Source organism: Mustelus asterias, chromosome 15, assembly GCF_964213995.1.
Source record: "Mustelus asterias chromosome 15, sMusAst1.hap1.1, whole genome shotgun sequence".
Classification (NCBI taxonomy): domain Eukaryota; kingdom Metazoa; phylum Chordata; class Chondrichthyes; order Carcharhiniformes; family Triakidae; genus Mustelus; species Mustelus asterias.
In genome coordinates this window covers 1,034,488-1,057,357 of record NC_135815.1, presented here as the reverse complement: position 1 = coordinate 1,057,357, position 22,870 = coordinate 1,034,488, and the positions used below count along the sequence as shown (strand labels likewise).

The window sequence follows — 22,870 nt, the reverse complement described above, 5'->3', positions numbered from 1 at the left end:
TTCTTACTGTGCCCACCCCAGTCCAACGCCGGCATCTCCACATTATGTCATATTTTGTGTTAATGTGAAGCACCTTGAAATGTCTTATTAAATTAAAGTTGCTACATTAATGCGCATTGTTGTTATTATTGTTCAACTGGGTACAAGCGATTGCGCATCTGTAGTGGGTGAAGGTTAGGTTTCATAAGTTCTTGTAATTTTTTCAATACCCATTGCCACGTGTGCTTGGCTAAGAGCGGTGAAGAATAGTACAGTCAACAAAATAACTGGCAGGAATTGGGAGGGAAAGAATGGAACACTGAGGCAAATTCATGAACAGAGTGCGTGAAGTTCCAATAGATCGGACAACAATCTCTTATTTCATATCTCATACTTACTTTCAATTGAGATGTCATACAGCAGACAAAATAAATACCTTTACTGTTCAAAACAGGCGCACAAAGACCGAATGGCATTTGAAAGGCTCTGACCTTGTGATTTTCTATTGAAGTATTTAAAAGACAACTCATCTTATTGCAAATACGTGGAATAGGTTTGTGCAGGACAAGAATGTTGTCCATACAAGGCTTGTAACGTCAACTGAATGATTCGCTCCAGAGTTTAGTGACCATAAAATGGAATGCCTAATGTAGAAGTGGAGTGCCTTGTGTGGTTGCTTTTGCCAGGGTGGGGAGAGATCTCTGACATCTTAATGGCTATCTGTGGAACAGTTTCAGAGGCATGCAAACCTATCCACACAAAGTTTTCAAGAATATAGAGTAACTTTGGATAAAGACAGCTGAGATGCCCTTCAGCCCCATCCTTTGTCCATGAGGGCAGCACGGTGGCACCGTGGTTAACACTGCTGCCTCACAGCGCCAGGGACCTGGGTTCGATTCCCGGTGGCACAGCGGCACTGCTGCCTCACAGCGCCAGGGACCTGGGTTCGATTCCCGGTGGCACAGCGGCACTGCTGCCTCACAGCGCCAGGGACCTGGGTTCGATTCCTGGCTTGGGTCACTGTCTGTGTGGAGTTTGCACGTTCTCCCCGTGTCTGCGTGGGTTTCCTCCGGGTGCTCCGGTTTCCTCCCACTGTCTGAAAGACATGCTGGTTAGGTGCCTCGACCCGAACAGGCGCCGGAGTGTGGCGACTAGGGGAACTTCACAGTAACTTCATTGCAGTGTTAATGTAAGCCTTACTTGTGACTAATAAATAAACTTTAACTTTTATTAGCTCAGTTGGCTGGACAGATAGTTCATGATGCAGCGCGATACCAACAGCACAGGTTCAATTCCCATCGTGGCTGAGGTTATCGATGAAGGCTCTGCCTTCTCAAACCTGCTCCTCACAAAGAACAAAGAAAATTACAGCACAGGAACAGGCCCTTCGGCCCTCCAAGCCTGCACCGGCCATGCTGCCAGACTCAACTAAAACCCCCTACCCTTCCGGGGACCATATCCCTCTATTCCCATCCTATTCATGTATTTGTCAAGACGCCCCTTAAAAGTCACTACCGTATCCGCTTCCACTACCTCCCCCGGCAACGAGTTCCAGGCACCCACTACTCTCTGTGTAAAAAATTTGCCTCTTATATCTCCTTTAAACCTTGCCCCTCGCACCTTAAACCTGTGCCCCCTAGTAATTGACTCTTCCACCCTGGGAAAAAGCTTCTGACTATTCACTCTGTCTATACCCCTCATAATCTTGGAGACTTCTATCAGGTCGCCCCTCAACCTCCATCGTTCCAGTGAGAACAAACCAGGTTTCTCCAACCTTTCCTCATAGCTAATACCCTCCATGCCAGGTAACATCCTGATAAATTTTTTCTGTACCCTCTCCAAAGCCTCCACATCCTTCTAGTAGTATGGTGACCAGAATTGAACACTATATTCCAAGTGCGGCCTAACTAAGGTTCTATAAAGCTGCAACATGACTTGCCAATTTTTAAACTCAATGTCCCGGCCGATGAAGGCAAGCATGCCGTATGCCTTCTTAACTACCTTCTCCACCTGCATTCCCACTTTCAGTGACCTGTGTGCTTGTACACCCAGCTCCGTTTGCCTACGGGTTCTGCCATTTACTGTATATTTCCTATCTGTATTAGACCTTTCAAAATGCATTACCTCACATTTGTCCGGATTAAACTCCATCTGCCATCTCTCCGCCCAAGTCTCCAACTGATCTATATCCTGCTGTATCCTCTGATGGTCCTCATCGCTATCGGCAAATCCACCAACCTTTGTGTCGTCTGCAAACTTACTAATCAAACCAGTTACATTTTCTTCCAAATCATTTATATATATTCCAAACAGCAAAGGTCCCAGCACTGACCCTGAGGAACACCACTTGTCACAGCCCTCCATTCAGAAACGCACCCTTCCACTGCTACCCTCTGTCTTCTTTGACCGAGTAAGAGTTTTTTAACAACACCAGGTACTCTTACTGTGTTTACCCCAGTCCAACGCCGGCATCTCCACATCATGACTTCTTTGACCGAGCCAGTTTTGTATCCACCTGAGTTCTATCTCACCTGAGGTATGATGAACGTGAGGTTAAAATGGCCACCAGTCAGCTCCTCCCCTCAAAGAGGAGAGCGGCCTCCAGCCATCTGGGACAACGGCAACTTTACCTTCTGTCGGTAACAACTCTATCGTCTACTCATTGCACCAACCAGCTATTGTCAGCCAATGTGCTGCTGCACTTCCTATTCCAGCTGTGGACCCAACCACTGTGTAGGAAAATCCACTGCCACTGTGTTGTGGATACTGTTCTCAGTCTTGGGTGAGATACAGTTTCCTTCAGCGAAACTTTGGCAAGTTAAAAACTATTGCCTCTTTGTCATGACTCCCATCTTTCCAGCTGACTGCCTCAGGCTGAACACATCTGTGCAAATTTACCAAGCTCACCAACATCATCATCTTGGAGGTTCCCAATGATGTAAAGTTGAGCTAGACTTGTCTCCATCAACAGCCCTGAAGGATGATACTAAACAGTTGGTTTTTTATTTAATTCAACTTCATTCACCACCTATGGGTCGCTGGTCCAGTCCCATATCCACAATGTCACTATATCCATCAGATTTCCTGCAGTCACATTTTTTCATAGAATCATAGACTTTCTGCAGTGCAGAAGGAGACCATTCAGCCCATCGAGTCTGCTCTGACTCTCCAACAGAGTATCCTATCCAGGCCCTATCCCTGTAACCCCACGCATTTACCCGTCTAATAACCCTAACCCACACATCCTGGAACACTAGGTTTCAATTTAGCATGGCCAATCAACCTAACCTGCACATCTTTGGACTGTGGGAGGAAACCGAAGCACCCAGAGGAAACCCACGCAGACACGGGGAGAATGTGCAGACTCCGCACAGACAGTGACCCAAGGCCGGTATTGAACCCGGGTCCCTGGCGCTGTGATGTGAAGGGAGGTGCTCTAAAACCAGCATGTAAACTGCTTCTTTTTTCAGTAAGTGTAGGGGTTGTAGCTATTGGAGCTACCAGCCAGCCACTTTCCACCCATAAGCTGTTACAACCTGTTCATCCTCCTGAAATTCTCGGATCTGCTGCATGCACAACCCACGCGTGCACAGGGAAGGAGTGTTAGTGTGATTCTGCATAGCACAAGGGCAAACCAAACACCAGGCGAAACATTGTGGTGGCGTGCAAATGCTGAGCAGCAGAGAGGACGTATCTGCTTCAACTGCCTACCTCTGGGCCACTGTCACCTGACTGATTGCTTCAGGATTTTAACTTCAATGCAGTATAAAAGGTCTGTGACAAAGCACTCATTTCCCATTCTGCTTCCTGTTCCAGGGATAATGGAAATCGTATGATTCAGCTGATGCTACTAAAATCCCTCCTGCAGGTATGGTTCTGGAAAATATTCCCCAGTCTTACGGTGCAGACTCATTGGAAAAGTCAGAAATTGGCCCAGTCATACATATCTAAAACACCAAACTGCACGACCGACAGTGTAGAGGGAGCTTTACTCTGTATCTAACCCCATGCTGTACCTGTCCTGGGAGTGTTTGATGGGGGACAGTGTAGAGGGAGCTTTACTCTGTATCCAACCCCGTGCTGTACCTGTCCTGGGAGTGTTTGATGGGGACAGTGTAGAGGGAGCTTTACTCTGTATCTAACCCCATGCTGTACCTGTCCTGGGAGTGTTTGATGGGGACAGTGTAGAGGGAGCTTTACTCTGTATCTAACCCCGTGCTGTACCTGTCATGGGAGTGTTTGATGGGGACAGTGTAGAGGGAGCTTTACTCTGTATCTAACCCCGTGCTGTACCTGTCATGGGAGTGTTTGATGGGGACAGTGTAGAGGGAGCTTTACTCTGTATCTAACCCCGTGCTGTACCTGTCCTGGGAGTGTGTGATGGGGACAGTGTAGAGGGAACTTTACTCTGTATCTCACCCTGTGCCGTACCTGCCCTGGGAGTGTTGGATGGGGACAGTGTAGAGGGAGCTTTACTCTGTATCTAACCCCGTGCTGTACCTGTCCTGGGAGTGTTCGATGGGGACAGTGTAGAGGGAACTTTACTCTGTATCTAACTCCATGCCGTACCTGTCCTGGGAGTGTTTGATGGGGGACAGTGTAGAGGGAACTTTACTCTGTATCGAACCCCGTGCTGTACCTGTCCTGGGAGTGTTTGATGGGGACAGTGTAGAGGGCATTTTACTCTGTATCTAACCCCGTGCCGTACCTGTCCTGGGAGTGTTTGATGGGGACAGTGTAGAGGGAGCTTTACTCTGTATCTAACCCCGTGCCGTACCTATCCTGGGAGTGTTCGATGGGGACAGTGTAGAGGGAGCTTTACTCTGTATCTAACCCCGTGCCATACCTGTCCTGGGAGTGTTTGACGGGGACAGTGTAGAGGGAGCTTTGCTCTGTATCTAACCCCGTGCTGTACCTGTCCTGGGAGTGTTTGATGGGGGACAGTGTAGAGGGAGCTTTGCTCTGTATCTAACCCCGTGCCGTACCTGTCCTGGGAGTGTTTGATGGGGACAGTGTAGAGGGAGCTTTGTTCTGTATCTAACCCCATGCTGTACCTATCCTGGGAGTGTTTGATGGACAGTAGGTGTTGTAAGTGGTGAGTATTCTGATCTGGTGAATGTTCCTCATCAGGACAAATTTGGCTTAACTTTTGATTCAGAACTTTGAAAATGAGCTTTGTCTTTCAGTGGAAAGAGGTGAAAATTATATTTGAGGTATTTGCAAGTGTTTAATGTCACTGTTTCTGTCTCTGACTGTTCTATCGAGGATTTTGTTGCTGTGTTTAACATTTTTTATTTCCTTGATGTTGCCTGAAGGTGACAATTGGATTCCAAAGCAATAACCTGTTAGCGACCCTGCCCACCTCCTTCCTGGAGCCTCTTCTCTCTGCTTCATTAATGGAGGATGCTGAACTTCGCCTCCTTGTCATAGAGATCCTCCTCAGTCTGATCGATCGCCAAGGAAACCGACAGAAGTTCTCTCATATCAGGTATGTTCCCAGTGAAACCATCGCATTAATAGAATGACTACAGCACAGAAAAAGGATGGTCTGTATGTTTTGTCCTCGTGATTTTGGACACCTCTAACAAATCTCCTCTCCATGAGAACAAACCCAGCTTCTGTATCTGTCAAAGAACAAAGAAAATTACAGCACAGGAACAGGCCCTTTGGCCCTCCAAGCCGGCACCGACCATGCTGCCCGACTTAACTAAAACCCCCTACCCTTCCGGGGACCATAACCCTCTATTCCTATCCTATTCATGTATTTGTCAAGACGCCCCTTAAAAGTCACTACCGTATCTGCTTCCACTACCTCCCCTGGCAGCGAGTTCCAGGCACCCACTACTCTCTGTGGAAAAAATCTGCCTCATACATCTCCTTTAAACCTTGCCCCTCGCACCTTAAACCTGTGCCCCCGAGTAATTGATTCTTCCACCCTGGGAAAAAGCTTCTGACTATCCACTCTGTCCATGCCTCTCATAATTTTGTAGACTTCTATCAGATTAACTCGTAACTTGTAACTGAAGTCCCTCATCCCAGGAGCCTCTCTTGTAATTCTTTTCTGAACCTTGTCCAAAACCTTCACCTTCTTCCTACAGTGTGACTGGTGTCTTGAATCAGACGCAATCCTCCAGTTGAGGCTCAAGCAGTATTTTGTAAAGATTAATCAGAACCTCTTGCTTTGTGCTCTTTGCCTCTATTTCGCTGCCTTTTGATCAACTTTCTCAACCTGCCCTACAAATACTCTCTGCATTCATAGGTCAAAATATCCTGTGACCTTTGACCTAAAAGAATATAATCTTTCAGAAACCTCGTGTAAATGACAACACTAAGTCTTCAGAGATCAACTGACATTGTGGTTATCAATTATTTAACTGTAATTATTACATTTCAATCATATAAAGGCACAGACAGTCATTGGCCAATTCTAGAGGCAATGTCCCAGCCAATAAACAGGACTAACGTGCACCACATAATCTATCACGATGCCTTCAAGAAAGAATAGCAATTTAAACTGGAGAAACAAAATGACTGAATGAGACACCAAGCATCAGCAAAATGGTCATATTGTCACCCACAGAGCCGTCCAACTCTATCCCCTCAGAGAAGTGAGGATCCTGGGGTAATTATTCACAGATCCCTGAAGGTGGCAGAGCAGCTGAATAGGGTCAAAAAGGCCATTGGGACACTTGCTTTTATCAGTCATGGTACAGAGTATAAGAGCAAGGAGGTAATGCTGGAGTTGTACAGAGCGTTGGTGAGGCCACAGCTGGAGCACTGTGTGCAGTTCTGGTCACCTCACGATAGGAAGGATGTGATAGCACCAGAGGGGATACAGAGGAGATTCACCAGGATGCTGCCTGGGACGGAGCATTTGAGCGATAAGGAGAGACTGAATAGGCTTGGGTTGTTTTCTCTAGAGCAGAGAAGGCTGAGGGGGGACATGATCGAGGTGTATAAGATTATGAGGAGTAGGGACAGGGTGACTAGGGAGCAGCTGTTCCCCTTGGTTGAGGGGTCAATCACGAGGGGGCAGAGTTTTAGGGTGAGGGGCAGGAGATTCAGAGGGGATTTGAGAAAAAGCTTTTTCACTCAGAGGGTGATGAGAATCTGGAATGCGCTGCCTGGGAAGGTAGCGGAGGCCGGAAACCTGACAACCTTTCAAAAATATTTGGATGAACACTTGAAACATCAAAACATTGAAGGATACGGGACAAGAGGTGGAAAATGGGTTTAGCGCGACCTTGAGAGAAGAATGAGTATGGATTGGTCTGTTTTGGAAATATGGGTGAAACACCAATGAACTTTGACAAACCAGCAAACAGGACTGGACCAAGACTGATAAAAAAAATCATTCTTGTAAAGATGGCAAGCTGTGATAAGACACAGTTCACAATGATTCCATCGTTTTACATCATCTGCAAATTTTGAAATGGTGCCCTGTATACCAGTCGCGATCATTAAAATAAATCAAGAAAAATAGTGGCTCCAGTACCGTCTCCTAGGAAACCTCACCGTACAGTTTCCTCCAGTCTGAAAAACACCATTGTGCCTGTATCCACTTGTGCACCAGTCTGTTTATGTCTGTGTGTCTATCTCGATACAATTCTTCTGTAAATGCTTTCACACCGTTATCCTTTTGTGTGTCTTTGTCTCTGCATTTCTGTGCACCTGCAATGGTCTGTCTGTTTGCCGGTCAGTATCTGTGTGAGTGTGTGTGTGAGTGTGTGAGTGTGTGTGTGTGGCTGTGTGAGTGTGTGTGTGTGGCTGTGTGAGTGTGAGAGTGTGGCTGTGTGAGAGTGAGTGTGTGGCTATGTGAGTGTGAGTGTGGCTGTGAGTGTGAGTGTGTATGAGTGTGAGTGTGTGTGTGAGTGTGTGAGTGAGTGTGAGTGAGTGTGAGAGTGTGGCTGTGTGAGTGTGTGGCTATGTGAGTGTGAGTGTGTGTGAGAGTGTGAGTGTGGCTGTGAGTGTGAATGTGTGTGTGAGTGTGAGTGTGTGGATGTGTGAGTGTGAGTGTCACTGTGTGGGTGTGTGAGTGTGACTGTGTGAGTGTGACAGTGTGAGTGTGAATGTGAGTGTGTGAGTCTGACTGTGTGAGTGTGACAGTGTGAGTGTGTGTGTGACAGTGTGAGTGTGAGTGTGTGTGTGAGTGTGTGTATGAGTGTGAGTGTGAGTGTGTGAGTGAGTGTGAGTGTGACTGTCTGAGTGTGAGAGTGTGGCTGTGTGAGTGTGAGTGTGAATATGTGTGTGTGTGTGTGAGTGTGTGGGTGTGTGAGTGTGAGTGTCACTGTGTGGGTGTGTGAGTGTGACTGTGTGAGTGTGACAGTGTGAGTGTGAGTGTGACAGTGTGTGTGAGTGTGAATGTGACTGTGTGAGTGTGACATGTGTGAGTGTGAGTGTGACTGTGAGAGTATGACTGTGTGAGTGTGACTGTGTGAGTGTGACTGTGAGAGTGTGACTGTGTGAGTGTGACTGTGAGTGTGTGTGTGACTGAGTGTGACTGTGAGTTGACCGTGTGAATGTGACTGTGACTGTGTGAGTGTGACTGTGTGAGTGTGTGATTGTGTGAGTGTGTGAGTGTGATTGTGTGAGTGTGACTGTGTGATTGTGAGTGTGACTGTGTGAGTGTGACTGTTCGAGTGTGTGACTGTGTCTATGTGAGTGTGACTGTGACTGTGTGAGTGTGACTGTGTGAGTGTGACTGTGTGAGTGTGTGAGTGTGATTGTGTGAGTGTGTCAGTGTGATTGTGTGAATGTGTGAGTATGACTGTGACTGTGTGACTGTGTGAGTGTGTGTGTGTGAATGTGTGTGTGACTGTGTGAGTGTGTGACTGTAACTGTGTGAGTGTGACTGTGTGTGTAAGTGTGACTGTGTGAGTGACTGTGTGTAAGTGTGACTGTGTGTGTAAGTGTGACTGTGTGTGTGTGTGAGTGTGTGTGTGAGTGTGAGAGTGAGTGTGTGTGTGTGAGTGTGAGTCTGTGTGTGAGTGTGAGTGTGTATGTGAGTGTGACTGTGTGAGTGTGTGTGTGAGTGTGTGTGTGAGTGTGTGTGAGTGTGAGAGTGCGAGAGTGAGTGTGTGTGTGTGAGTGTGTGTGTGTGAATGTGTGTGTGTGTGAGTGTGTGTGTGTGAATGTGTGTGTGTGTGAATGTGTGTGTGTGTGAGTGTGTGTGTGTGAATGTGTGTGTGTGTGAGTGTGTGTGTGTGTGTGTGTGTGTGAGTGTGTGAGTGTGAGTGAGTGTGTGAGTGTGTCTGAGTATTCTTACACTGATGTGTTTTCCTCTTACTCCTAGTATTGTTCCGGATATCTCAGTCCTGATGCTGAATGTTGAGAAGTGTTCCCGACAGGATACTCTTTTTATGAAGAAGGTGAGTCATCTTCCGAGTTTTATTAACAATTAGAACCAGATTCTTCACCTTAAGGGCTGAGATTAGGGAGACAATACAGCTTCACAAACTGAGTGAGCAGGTACACCGAGACACCGACTGGCTGAACTGTTCTTTAAACAGCTGTGGGCTCTTTTACCTCTGGTCAGTGTATCCTCTTATTCACAAGAACACAAGAAATAGGAGCAGGAGGAGGCCACCAGGCCCTTCAAGCCTGCCTCTCCATTCAATATGGTCATGGCTGATCTATCACGGCCTTTGCTCCTTTTCTGTGCCATTTCCCCATTGCTCTCTATTCCTCAATTTATCAAGTACTTATCCATCCCCACGTTAAATACTTCGAATGGTCCAACCTCCACCATCCTTTGGGGCAGAGAACTCCAGAGATTCACCACCCTCTGTGAGAAGAAATTTCTACAACCTGCTTTAAATGACCGTCCCTTTATCCTGTAGCAATGTCCCCTTGTTCGAGAGTCTCCCACTAGTGAAAACATCTCACCCTCTACCCTGTCAAACCCCCTCAGCATCTTATATGTTTGAATAAGGTCACCCCTCACTCTTCTAAACTCCAAGGAATACAGACCCAGACTATTGAGTCTCTCTTGATAGGACAACCCTCTCATCCCAGAAATTAACCTGGTGAATCTCCTTTGGACTGACTCCAATGTTACTACATCCTTTTCAAGGTAAGGGACCAGAACAGTACACAGTATTCCAGGCGAGGCTTCACCAACCCCCTGTACAATGGCAACAAAACCTCCCTGTTTTTAAACTCCAACTCCTTTGAAATAAAGGCCAAAATGCCATTTGCTTTCTTAACTACTTGTTAAAGCTGCCTGCTAGCTTTGTGTGATTCTTGTATTGTAACATCTCGGTATCTCGCCATATGTATATAATATAGATATATATATACCCCATTGTTCTCCAGTGTAATCCTTCCATATTCCTCTGTTCCCCAGCATCTCCACCCTATTATTACAGTTCAGCTGGTCTGAAGAAGTCTTCATACTTGTACTCAGGTTAACTGTAAATCTTTATTGCCTCTTACAACTACTTACAAATATACGGCAAAGGGTACAAGGTTGGAACTGTCTCCATTCTTGCTGGTACACATTATGCCCAATACTCAACTCATCCGAGGATTGAAACAAAAACAGAAAATGCTGGAAAATCTGAGCAGGTCTGACAGCGTCTGTGGAGAGAGAATCGAGCCAACGTTTCGAGTCTGGGTGGCCCTTCGTCAGAGCAGACAAAAGGTCATCCACTCTCAAAACGTTGGCTCTATTCTCTCTCCACAGATGCTGTCAGACCCGCTGAGATTTTCCAGCATTTTCTGTTTTTGACGCAACACACACTGCTTTCTAACATCACTATGTGGGTGGTGTTATATTTAGTCCCACATCAGCCCTATGCATACTGGACCCTTCTACTACACATCCCCCCCGAGTCTTTATCCAATGTATTTTAAGTGATGATAGTTTACCTTCTGTTTTACATTGTAATTACCATCGTATATTTACATTGTCTTAGTACATTATCACTCCCCCATTGCCCCTCTTCCAAATCCTACGATTCAAAGGTTCAGACCGTCTGGACGCCTTATAACTCTCCCATATATGGTACTGGAGGTGTCTCGTCTCTGTTGCTGCTGGTTCTTCCTGTAGGTTTGGAGGTTGTTTTGACATCTGGGTTTGTTCCTTGCTATCTCTCCACTGCACAGTGGGGATCGGTGTTCTAGGGATGAGGAGGAGTCTGCTCCTGTTTTTCCTGTAGTAAGAAGTTTAACAACACCAGGTTAAAGTCCAACAGGTTTATTTGGTAGCAAAAAGGGTCCTCTGTGATGCCATGTAGGAGTGAGGTTGGTCCTCATACTTTCTGATGATGCTACCATCTCACTCGAGGTCTTTAATCCAGATCTTATCACCTTTCCGTAATTTTGGCAAGTGTCTCGTGCAGTACTTCTGCTGTGGGTAAAGCTTGCTTCTGCCTATCAGATTGCTCTGTTGCTTGGATATCCTGGTAACCCTTGGTTATTAACCCCTGGCCTGAATTTTTTCGGCAGGATTGGGAGTTGTGTACAAAGTTTCCTGCCCAGCAGGAGTTTGGATGGGGACAGGCCACATTGTAAAGGGCTGGACCTTTGTGTGGGCTATGCTGTGGGAGGGCTTTTACTGCATGGATCACTCTTTCACTTGCCCCATTTGAGTGTGAGTATCTCGGGGAAGATGGCACCATAATGGAATGCCAGATCTGGTGGCCAAGTGCCCAAAATACTCATTTGAAAATTGCAGGCCGTTGTTGGACATGTTTCCATCCGAGATGCTGACTCCTGAACATCTCTTTCAGTATCTTAATTATTGCCCCTGCATCTCAACCAATCTGGCAAAGTAGTCCACCGCTGTAAGGAAATACTTGCTATGGAAAATGAACAAATCAATGCCCAACTTCTCCCAGGAAATGGTAGGAAATTGTGTGGGAATGATGGACTCCCTGAGGTTCTGTCTGTATGATGTACAGACCTGGCAATTTGCAATGGTGTCTTCAATCGCCTTGGAAGTGCCTGGCCCCCAGACAGCGAATTGGGCCCAGGCTTTCCATTTGATGATAATTAGGTAACTCTGGTGTATTTTCTGAAGGGTTTCTGGCCACAGAGGGCCGCTCATCGTAGACTAAGTTTTACCTGTAATCATAAAGTGGTTTTGTGGCTCAAACCAGGTTTTTCATGGATCCTCTGTTTGCTCTCTGCTGTGACCATCCTTATTGGCAGAATCTGCGGATCCGGGTACACGGGTGGCACAGTGGCACAGCGATTTGCACTGCTGCCTCGCAGAGCCAGGACCCGGGTTCGATCCCCGGCTTGGGTCACTGTGCAGAGCCTGCACGTTCTCCCTGTGTTTGCATGGGTTTTCTCCAGTGCTCCAGTTTTCTCCCACAGTCTGAAAGATGTGCAGGTTAGGATGCATTGGCCGTGCTAAATTCTCCCTCAGTGCACCCAAACAGGTGCCGGAGTGTGGCAACTAGGGGATTTTCACAGTAACCTCATTGCAGTGTTAATGTAAGCCTACTTACGACACGGGTTAGGTTGATTGACCGGGTTAAAAATTGCCCCTTAGAGTCCTGGGATGTGTAGGTTAGAGGGATTAGCGGGTAAATATGTGGGGGTAGGGCCTGGGTGGGATTGTGGTCGGTGCAGACTCGATGGGCCGAATGGCCTCCTTCTGCACTGTAGGGTTTCTATGATAATAAATAAACTTTAATCTTTACACTCCTCATTAATCATTTGTTCCTGATGGATGCGTTGAAGTTTACTTGTGGTCGCTGGCAGCTTTCTCTGTCAATCGCGAATACACTTCCTGTTGTTCAATGTGATTGACATCCTGTTTTGTTGGGGGGGGCGCTATGGCCCTTGAAAATACTGTTAAAGAATTCTGGAATGCATCCCTCCTTGACCCTTCTTGTCCAATGAATTAGACTCGTGGCTTGTCTTCTGTTTGATTGGAACCTTGAGATCGATGACACAGTCGCATGCCCATGTTATTGAAAAACCTTCCTTTTCTATGATCATGTCCCTTGTCTCCATGTCCGACAGCTCTCTTGGTGCATGGACATCCATTCAGTTGTTCCTGGAACAAGAGGACTCCCAGGCTTGCGGAAGAAGCTACAGTGATGGACAGGATTGGTTGCATCAGGCCAGAATGTGCCTGATGCAAACTTGATCTTTATTAAGTAGATGCCATAAGAGTTCTGTGATCTCTGTTCGCTTGGTAAAAGCTTTGCCAGCTGGTTCACCATTTGCAAGAATTGCTGGAGATCTGGAATTGACGATTTGGGTTGGGAGCTCACCAAGAGCTTTGGTTTTTGGTGGATTTTGTGGATTTGATGATTTGATTTGATTTATTATTGTCACATGTGATTAGGATACAGTGAAAAGTATTGTTTCTTGCGCACTACACAGACAAAGCATACCGCTCATAGAGTACATAGGAGGAGAAAGAAATGAGAAGGTGCAGAATATAGTGTTCCAGTCACAGACAGGATGTAGAGAAAAATCAGATATATGGTAGGTCCATTCAAAAGGCTGATGGCAGCAGGGAAGAAGCTGATCTTCAGTCAGTTGGTATGTGTTCTCAGATTTTTGTATCTTTTTCCCAACGGAAGAAGGTGGAAGAGATAATGTCCAGAATGCATGGGGTCCTTGATGATGCTGGCAATGGATGGGAGGCTGGCTTGCGTGATGGACTGGGCTACGTTCATGACCTTTTGTAGCTTCTTGCGGTCTTGGGCAGAGCAGGAGCCATACCAAGTTGTGATACAGCCAGAAAGAATGCTTTCTATGGTGCATCTGTAAAAATGGGTGAGAGTCGTAGCTGACATGCCAAATTTCCTTAATCTTCTGAAAAAGTGTTGGATTTGGGAAGTATCCCAAAGTTGTGCTGAGAAATCCTTCTCGGAACTTCCCAGGTAAGGACTTACCAAGCAAATGTTCAGAAGTGCTAACTTCCAGTGGACATTTGTGTTGTGAATCATCCGGTAAAGCGATTTAAATTGCTAACTATAGATTATCCTGCCAGTGTTATACTAATAGTTAGTCAGAAAGTGCTTGAAAATATAAAAGCACTTCTAGTGTTTTAAACATCCAGACCAATCCCTGCATGGGACAACCCCACAACCAAAACTCTCTCGGGCCTCACCCTCCCCTCCCCCCACCATTGACTTAACCCAAGCCAGACACCACACACCACACCATGCCCCCAACCGATCTGGCCCTTACCCAACCCGACCTGGTGCAGCAATCCCCCAACTCCTTCCCTTTTCGCCAACCCTACACCCCCATCCAGACTCAATCCATCCCGCTGACCTAACTCTCACACCCAGCATTCATATCTCCCAACCTCCTGACCTGATATACTTGATATCCATAGCCCCCGTCCCTAAGTATGTCCAGACCCCCTCCTGATATCTGACTTCCCTCAATGTCCCACCATTTAGATATTGTCTACATGGACTTCAGTAAGACCTTTGACAAGGTCCCTCATGGCAGACTGGTGCAGAAGGTGAAGCCGCATGGGATCAGAGGTGAGCTAGCAAGGTGAATGCAAAACTGGCTCGGTCAAAGAAGACAGAGGGTAGCAGTGGAAGGGTGTGTTTCTGAATGGAGGGCTGTGACAAGTGGCATTCCTCAGGGATCAGTGCTGGGATCTTTGCTGCTTGTAATATATATAAATGATTTGGAGGAAAATGTAACTGGATTGATTAGTAAGTTTGCGGATGACACAAAGGTTGGTGGATTTGCGAATAGCGATGAGGACCGTCATAGCGATGAGGATACAGCAGGATATAGATCGGTTGGAAACTTGGGCAGAGAGATGGCAGTTGGAGTTTAATCCGGACAAATGCGAGGTAATGCATTTTGGAAGGTCTAATACAGATAGGAAATATACAGTAAATGGCAGAACCCTTAAGAGAATTGATAAGCAAAGGGATCTGGGTGTACAGGTACACAGGTCACTGAAAGTGGCAATGCAGGTGGAGAAGGTAGCCAAGAAGGCATACGGCATGCTTGCCTTCATCGGTGGGGTATTGAGTTTAAAAATTGGCGAGGCATGTTGCAGCTTTATAGAACCTTAGTGAGGCCTCACTTGGAATATAGTGTTCAATTCTGGTCACCACACTACCAGAAGGATGTGGAGGCTTTGGAGAGGCTACAGAAAAGATTTACCAGGATGTTGCCTGGTATGGAGGGCATTAGCTATGAGGAGAGGTTGGAGAAACTTGGTTTGTTCTCACTGGAATGACAGAGGTTGAGGGGCGACCTGATAGAAGTCTACAAGATTATGAGGGGCATGGACAGAGTGGATAGTCAGAAGCTTTTTCCCAGGGTGGAAGTCAATTACTAGGAGACATAGGTTTAAGGTGCAAGGAGCAAGGTTTAAAGGAGATGTACGAGACAAGTTTTTTACACAGAGGGTGGTGGGTACCTGGAACTCGCTGCTGGGGAGGTAGTGGAAGCGGACACGGTAGTGACTTTTAAGAGGCATCTTGACAAATACATGAATAGGATGGGAATAGAGGGATATGGTCCCCGGAAGGGTAGGGGGTTTTAGTTCAGTCGGGCAGCATGGTTGGTGCAGGCTTGGAGGGCCGAAGGGCCTGTTCCTGTGCTGTAATTTTCTTTGTTCTTTATTCTATTTGCCTCTGTTACTCAGTGAGTCCCTCCATATCCCACTGCCCCCCAGTGTGTCCCTCCATATCCCACTGCCCCCAGTGTGTCCCTCCATATCCCACTGCCCCCAGTGAGTCCCTCCATATCCCACTGTCCCCCAGTGTGTCCCTCCATATCCCACTGTCCCCCAGTGAGTCCCTCCATATCCCACTGTCCCCCAGTGAGTCCCTCCATATCCCACTGTCCCCCAGTGAGTCCTTCTGTATCCCACTGTCCCCCAGTGTGTCCCTCTGTATCCCACTGTCCCCCAGTGTGTCCCTCTGTATCCCACTGTCCCCAGTGTGTCCCTCCGTATCCCACTGTCCCCAGTGAGTCCCTCCATATCCCACTGTCCCCCAGTGAGTCCCTCCATATCCCACTGTCCCCCAGTGAGTCCCTCCATATCCCACTGTCCCCCAGTGAGTCCCTCCATATCCCACTGTCCCCAGTGAGTCCCTCCATATCCCACTGTCCCCCAGTGTGTCCCTCCATATGCCACTGTCCCCCAGTGAGTCCCTCCATATCCCACTGTCCCCCAGTGAGTCCCTCCATATCCCACTGTCCCCCAGTGTGTCCCTCCATATCCCACTGTCCCCCAGTGTGTCCCTCCATATCCCACTGTCCCCAGTGAGTCCCTCCATATCCCACTGTCCCCCAGTGCGTCCCTCCATATCCCACTGCCCCCAGTGAGTCCCTCCATATCCCACTGTCCCCCAGTGTGTCCCTCCATATCCCACTGTCCCCCAGTGTGTCCCTCCATATCCCACTGTCCCCCAGTGCGTCCCTCCATATCCCACTGTCCCCCAGTGTGTCCCTCCATATCCCACTGTCCCCCAGTGAGTCCCTCCATATCCCACTGTCCCCCAGTGTGTCCCTCCATATCCCACTGTCCCCCAGTGTGTCTCTCCATATCCCACTGTCCCCCAGTGAGTCCGTCCATATCCCACTGCCCCCCAGTGTGTCCCTCCATATCCCACTGTCCCCAGTGTGTCCCTCCATATCCCACTGTCCCCAGTGAGTCCCTCTGTATCCCACTGTCCCCCAGTGAGTCCCTCTGTATCCCACTGTCCCCAGTGTGTCCCTCCATATCCCACTGTCCCCAGTGAGTCCCTCCATATCCCACTGTCCCCCAGTGAGTCCCTCTGTATCCCACTGTCCCCCAGTGTGTCCCTCTGTATCCCACGGTCCCCCAGTGTGTCCCTCTGTATCCCACTGTCCCCAGTGTGTCCCTCCATATCCCACTGTCCCCAGTGAGTCCCTCCATATCCCACTGTCCCCCAGTGTGTCCCTCCATATCCCACTGTCCCCCAGTGAGTCCCTCCATATCCCACTGTCCCCAGTGAGTCCCTCCATATCCCACTGTCTCCCAGTGCGTCCCTCCATATCCCACTGTCCCCAGTGTGTCCCTCCATATCCCACTGTCCCCAGTGAGTCCCTCCATATCCCACTGTCCCCAGTGAGTCCCTCCATATCCCACTGTCCCCCAGTGAGTCCCTCCATATCCCACTGTCCCCCAGTGAGTCCCTCCATATCCCACTGTCCCCCAGTGTGTCCCTCCATATCCCACTGTCCCCCAGTGAGTCCCTCCATATCCCACTGTCCCCCAGTGTGTCCCTCCATATCCCACTGTCCCCCAGTGTGTCCCTCCATATCCCACTGTCCCCCAGTGAGTCCCTCCATATCCCACTGCCCCCCAGTGTGTCCCTCCATATCCCACTGTCCCCAGTGTGTCCCTCCATATCCCACTGTCCCCAGTGAGTCCCTCTGTATCCCACTGTCCCCCAGTGAGTCCCTCTGTATCCCACTGTCTCCCAGTGCGTCCCTCCATATCCCACTGTCCCCAGTGTGTCCCTCCATATCCCACTGTCCCCAGTGAGTCCCTCCATATCCCACTGTCCCCCAGTGAGTCCCTCCATATCCCACTGTCCCCAGTGTGTCCCTCCATATCCCACTGTCTCCCAGTGCGTCCCTCCATATCCCACTGTCCCCCAGTGAGTCCCTCCATATCCCACTGTCCCCAGTGTGTCCCTCCATATCCCACTGTCCCCAGTGAGTCCCTCCATATCCCACTGTCCCCAGTGAGTCCCTCCATATCCCACTGTCCCCAGTGTGTCCCTCCATATCCCACTGTCCCCCAGTGTGTCCCTCTGTATCCCACTGCCCCCAGTGAGTCCCTCCATATCCCACTGTCCCCCAGTGTGTCCCTCTGTATCCCACTGCCCCCAGTGTGTCCCTCCATATCCCACTGTCCCCAGTGAGTCCCTCCATATCCCACTGTCCCCAGTGTGTCCCTCCATATCCCACTGTCCCCCAGTGTGTCCCTCCATATCCCACTGCCCCCAGTGTGTCCCTGCATATCCCACTGCCCCCAGTGCGTCCCTCCATATCCCACTCCCCCCAGTGTGTCCCTCTGTATCCCACTGTCCCCCAGTGTGTCCCTCCATATCCCACTGTCCCCAGTGAGTCCCTCCATATCCCACTGTCCCCAGTGAGTCCCTCCATATCCCTCTGTCCCCCAGTGTGTCCCTCTGTATCCCACTGTCCCCCAGTGTGTCCCTCCATATCCCACTGTCCCCCAGTGAGTCCCTCCATATCCCACTGTCCCCCAGTGAGTCCCTCCATATCCCACTGCCCCCAGTGTGTCCCTCCATATCCCACTGTCCCCCAGTGTGTCCCTCTGTATCCCACTGCCCCCAGTGTGTCCCTCCATATCCCACTGTCCCCCAGTGAGTCCCTCCATATCCCACTGTCCCCCAGTGCGTCCCTCCATATCCCACTGTCCCCCAGTGCGTCCCTCCATATCCCACTGTTCCCCAGTGCGTCCCTCCATATCCCACTGTCCCCCAGTGAGTCCCTCCATATCCCACTGTCCCCCAGTGCGTCCCTCCATATCCCACTGTCCCCCAGTGTGTCCCTCCATATCCCACTGTCCCCCAGTGAGTCCCTCCATATCCCACTGTCCCCCAGTGCGTCCCTCCATATCCCACTGTCCCCCAGTGCGTCCCTCCATATCCCACTGTCCCCCAGTGCGTCCCTCCATATCCCACTGTCCCCCAGTGCGTCCCTCCATATCCCACTGTCCCCCAGTGCGTCCCTCCATATCCCACTGTCCCCCAGTGAGTCCCTCCATATCACACTGTCCCCCAGTGAGTCCCTCCATATCCCACTGTCCCCCAGTGAGTCCCTCCATATCCCACTGTCCCCCAGTGTGCCCCTCCATATCCCACTGTCCCCCAGTGTGCCCCTCCATATCCCACTGCCCCCAGTGTGTCCCTCTGTATCCCACTGTCCCCCAGTGAGTCCCTCCATATCCCACTGTCCCCCAGTGTGTCCCTCCATATCCCACTGCCCCCAGTGTGTCCCTCCATATCCCACTGTCCCCAGTGTGTCCCTCCATATCCCACTGTCCCCAGTGTGTCCCTCCGTATCCCACTGTCCCCAGTGTGTCCCTCTGTATCTCCCTCTTTTATGGATAAAAGTTTAAAAGAGACAGCAGAGTTTGTTCCAGGGTTTCTCTGGTCTCCTGCTTCCTTGTGCCATTTTTCTAGGCTTTCCATTGATCTCCTGCAGTTCAGTGGGAGACCAGATTAATCCCAATAGAAATTCTACTCTCTTTATGTGTGACTAACTGTTCATTGTAATGAAAGTTGACATATTTTTTGCAGCACTCACAGACTCTGTACAGATACATCTATATGAGCTGTAAACAGGAGAATAACTCCCACATCCACTATGATGCACTCTATGCCATGCTTGCACTCATCAGCATGGAGCTGGCCAATGAGGAGGTGGTTGTCGATCTTATTCGCGTGGTATTAGCCCTCCAGGTACGTGCTGTGCTCTTTAATACATTGCTGAATCCTCATCTTTCATAGCTTTGTTCCATTTATTGTTTCTGTGCGATTCTAAATGTCGCCATCATGTGGCCTCCATCGAAAACCATTCCGATGTTTCTCTGCAGCTGCTTCCCCCATAGCCGATTGTTGATGACTCCTGCTTTAACATTTCTCCATACCTCGCAGTTCGATTGGACATTGCCCACTCTTATTCCTCTTCCTTTCGCAATGGCCTTGTCCACTCACCATCAAACTGTTCATTATCCGCAGGTCTTTCACAGTGTATAAAATCGGAAGTGTGGTATAGGGGTGGCACGGTGGCACAGTGGTTAGCACTGCTGCCTCAGAGCGCCAGGGACCCAGGTTCAATTCTGGCCTTGGGTCTGTGTGGAGTTTGCACGTTCTCCCGTGTCTGCGTGGGTTTTTTCCAGTGCTCCAGTTTCCCCCCACAGTCCAAAAATGTGCGGGTTAGGTGGATTGGCCATGTTAAATTGCCCCTTAGTGTCAGGGGGACTCACTAGAGTAAATGCATGGGGTTATGGGGATAGGGCCTGAGTGGGATTGTGGTCGGTGCAGACTCAATGGGCCGAATGGCCTCCTTCTGCATTGTAAGATTCTATATGCAGACATAGTTCGTAATTGTAGGCAAAATGGATGTGGAAATTGCAAGTTTGTTTCATGTGCCTGTAAAACCATGAAATGCATCAATTTTGGAACAAAGGAAAATACATTTTCCAAATAAAATTTTTTTTTAATGTTGAATACCAGTGGAAAATTATAATCTGTAATAGAATTATACGACACACTGCAAACCCCAGAATAGGCCCTAAAACTTGAAGATATCCATCACAATGGTGTTTGCCTTAGCTTCTAAATGAAAGAAGGGAGAATCTAGCTGAGCCCCAGATCAGTTAGGTGGGAAAGCGCTGCTTCGGTTCATTCAGCCCATCAAAAGTATGAAGAAGAAACAATGTCAATTTTTATACCAGAATAGAAATTGTGTAAATCCGGCTATATGAAGCTCAGTGAATAATGTGAACCTGGTCCATTTGTGTCATAGTGGCACGGTGGCACAGTGGTTAGCCCTGCTGCCTCACCATGCCAGGGACCTGGGTCAATTCCCAGCTTGGATCACTGTCTGTGTGGGGTCTGCACATTCTCCCCATGTCTGCGTGGGTTTCCTCCGGGTGCTCCAGTTTCCTCCCACAGTCCAAAGACGTGCTGGTTAGGTACATTGGCCATTCTAAATTCTCCCTCAGTGTACACAAACAGGTGCCGGAGTGTGGCAACTCGGGGAATTTCACAGTAACTTCAATGCAGTGTTAATGTAAGCCGACTTGTGATTAATAAATAAACTTTAAACTTTGCAGTGTTAATCAGGACTCTGTGTGTCTTTTAGAGTTATGTCAGGGATGTGTCCATCGCATTGTGGGTGGCAAGAGCCAGTGGGGGTAAGAGCATGGCGCCCCCCAGGGTCGGGGAGGATGGTTGAAAATCACTGGTATTGCAGTGCACAATGGGCAGAGGTGTCAGGATTTTATTTTTGCTTTTTGAAGGCCTCACCTTCAATGTCCCTCCATTCCTCCACTGACTCTTTGACTATCCTTTGCCTGCTTTTTATGTTTCTAATAATCCTTTGTTAGTCAGATTTATGTTGACTGCGTTCACTTTCCAAAGTCCCTCTTCCCCTTTTGTACTCTGAAATATTTAGCACCGAGTACTAAAGATTTTTGGATATAAAGGAAATTAAACATATAAAATAGGTACAGGAGGAGGCCATTCGGCCCTTCGAGCCTGCTCCACCATTCAATATGATCATGGCTGATCAAGCACTTTCAGTATCCCACTCCTGCTTTCTCTCCATCCCCCTCGATCCCTTTAGCCACAAGGGCCACCTCCAGCTCCCTCTTGAACATATCCAGCGAACTGACCCCAACAGCTTTCTGTGGTAGAGAATTCCACAGGTTCACAACTCTCTGAGTGAAGATGTTCTTCCTCATCTCAGTCCTGAATGGCTTACCCCTTATTCTTAGACTGTGACCCCTAGTTCTGGACTTCCCCAACATCAGGAACATTCTTCCCGCATCCAGCCTGTCCAGTCCCATCAGGATTTTATATGTTTCTACGAGACATCTATGAGCATTTAGAGAGGTTTAGTATGCTCAAGAATACTCAGCATGGCTTTGTCAAAGGCAGATCGTGCCTTACGAGCCTGGTGGAGCTCTTCGAAAATGTGACTAAACACATTGACGAAGGGAAAGCGGTAGATGTGGTTTATATGGATTTTAGCAAGGCGTTCGATAAGGTCCCCCATGCAAGGCTTCTAGAAAAAGTGAGAGGGCATGGGATCCAAGGGGCTGCTGCCCTGTGAATCCAGAACTGGCTTGCCCAAAGGAGGCAGAGAGTGGGTATAGATGGGTCTTTTTCTAAATGGAGGTCGGTCACCAGTGGTGTGCCCCAGGGATCTGTTCTGGGACCCTTGCTGTTTGTCATTTTCATAAATGACCTGGATGAGGAAGTGGAGGGATGGGTTGGTAAGTTTGCTGATGACACGAAGGTTGGTGGGGTTGTGGATAGTCTGGAGGATGTCAGAAGTTACAGAGGGACATAGATAGGATGCAAGACTGGGCGGAGAAGTGGCAGATGGACTTCAACCCAGAAAAATGCGTAGTGGTCCATTTTGGCAGGTCAAATGGGATGAAGGAATACAATATAAAGGGAAAGACTCTTAGTACTGTAAAGGACCAGAAGGACCTTGGGGTCCGGCTCCATAGGACCCTAAAATCGGCCCCGCAGGTGGAGGAGGTGGTTAAGAAGGCGTATGGTGTGCTGGCCTTCATCAATCGAGGGATTGAGTTTAGGAGTCCGGGGATAATGATGCAGCTATATAAGACCCTCGTCAGACCCCACTTGGAGTACTGTGCTCAGTTCTGGTCGCCTCATTACAGGAAGGATGTGGAAAAGATTGAAAGGGTGCAGAGGAGAGTTACAAGGATGTTGCCTGGATTGAGTGGCATGCCTTATGAGGATAGGCTGAGGGAGCTCGGTCTTTTCTCCTTGGAGAGACGTAGGATGAGAGGAGACCTAATAGAGGTATATAAGATGTTGAGAGGCATAGATCGGGTGGACTCTCAGAGGCTTTTTCCCAGGGTGGAAATGGCTGCTATGAGAGGACACAGGTTTAAGGTGCTGGGGGGTAGGTACAGGGGAAATGTTAGGGGGAAGTTTTTCACACAGAGAGTGGTGGGCGAGTGGAATCGGCTGCCATCAGTGGTGGTGGAGGCAAACTCAATAGGGTCTTTTAAGAGACTCCTGGATGAGTACATGGGACTTATTAGGATGGAGGGTTATAGGTAGGCCTAAAAGGTAGGGATATGTTCAGCACAACCTGTGGGGCCGAAGGGCCTGTTTTGTGCTGTAGTTTTCCTATGTTTCTATGTTTCTATGAGACCCTCTCTCATTCTTCT

The 22,870-nt window shown here is 48.6% G+C and overlaps 1 protein-coding gene across 1 annotated transcript in view; it reads left to right on the top strand.

Annotated features, from left to right (window-relative positions):
* Positions 1 to 22,870, top strand: part of LOC144504252 (protein EFR3 homolog B-like) — a 156,408-nt gene that overhangs the window by 85,276 nt on the left and 48,262 nt on the right. Inside the window, exons 10-13 of the mRNA XM_078229338.1 lie at positions 3,796 to 3,847; positions 5,295 to 5,467; positions 9,272 to 9,347; positions 19,233 to 19,394. Coding sequence (XP_078085464.1) covers positions 3,796 to 3,847; positions 5,295 to 5,467; positions 9,272 to 9,347; positions 19,233 to 19,394 — 463 coding nt within the window. The remainder of the gene's footprint in view (positions 1 to 3,795; positions 3,848 to 5,294; positions 5,468 to 9,271; positions 9,348 to 19,232; positions 19,395 to 22,870) is intronic.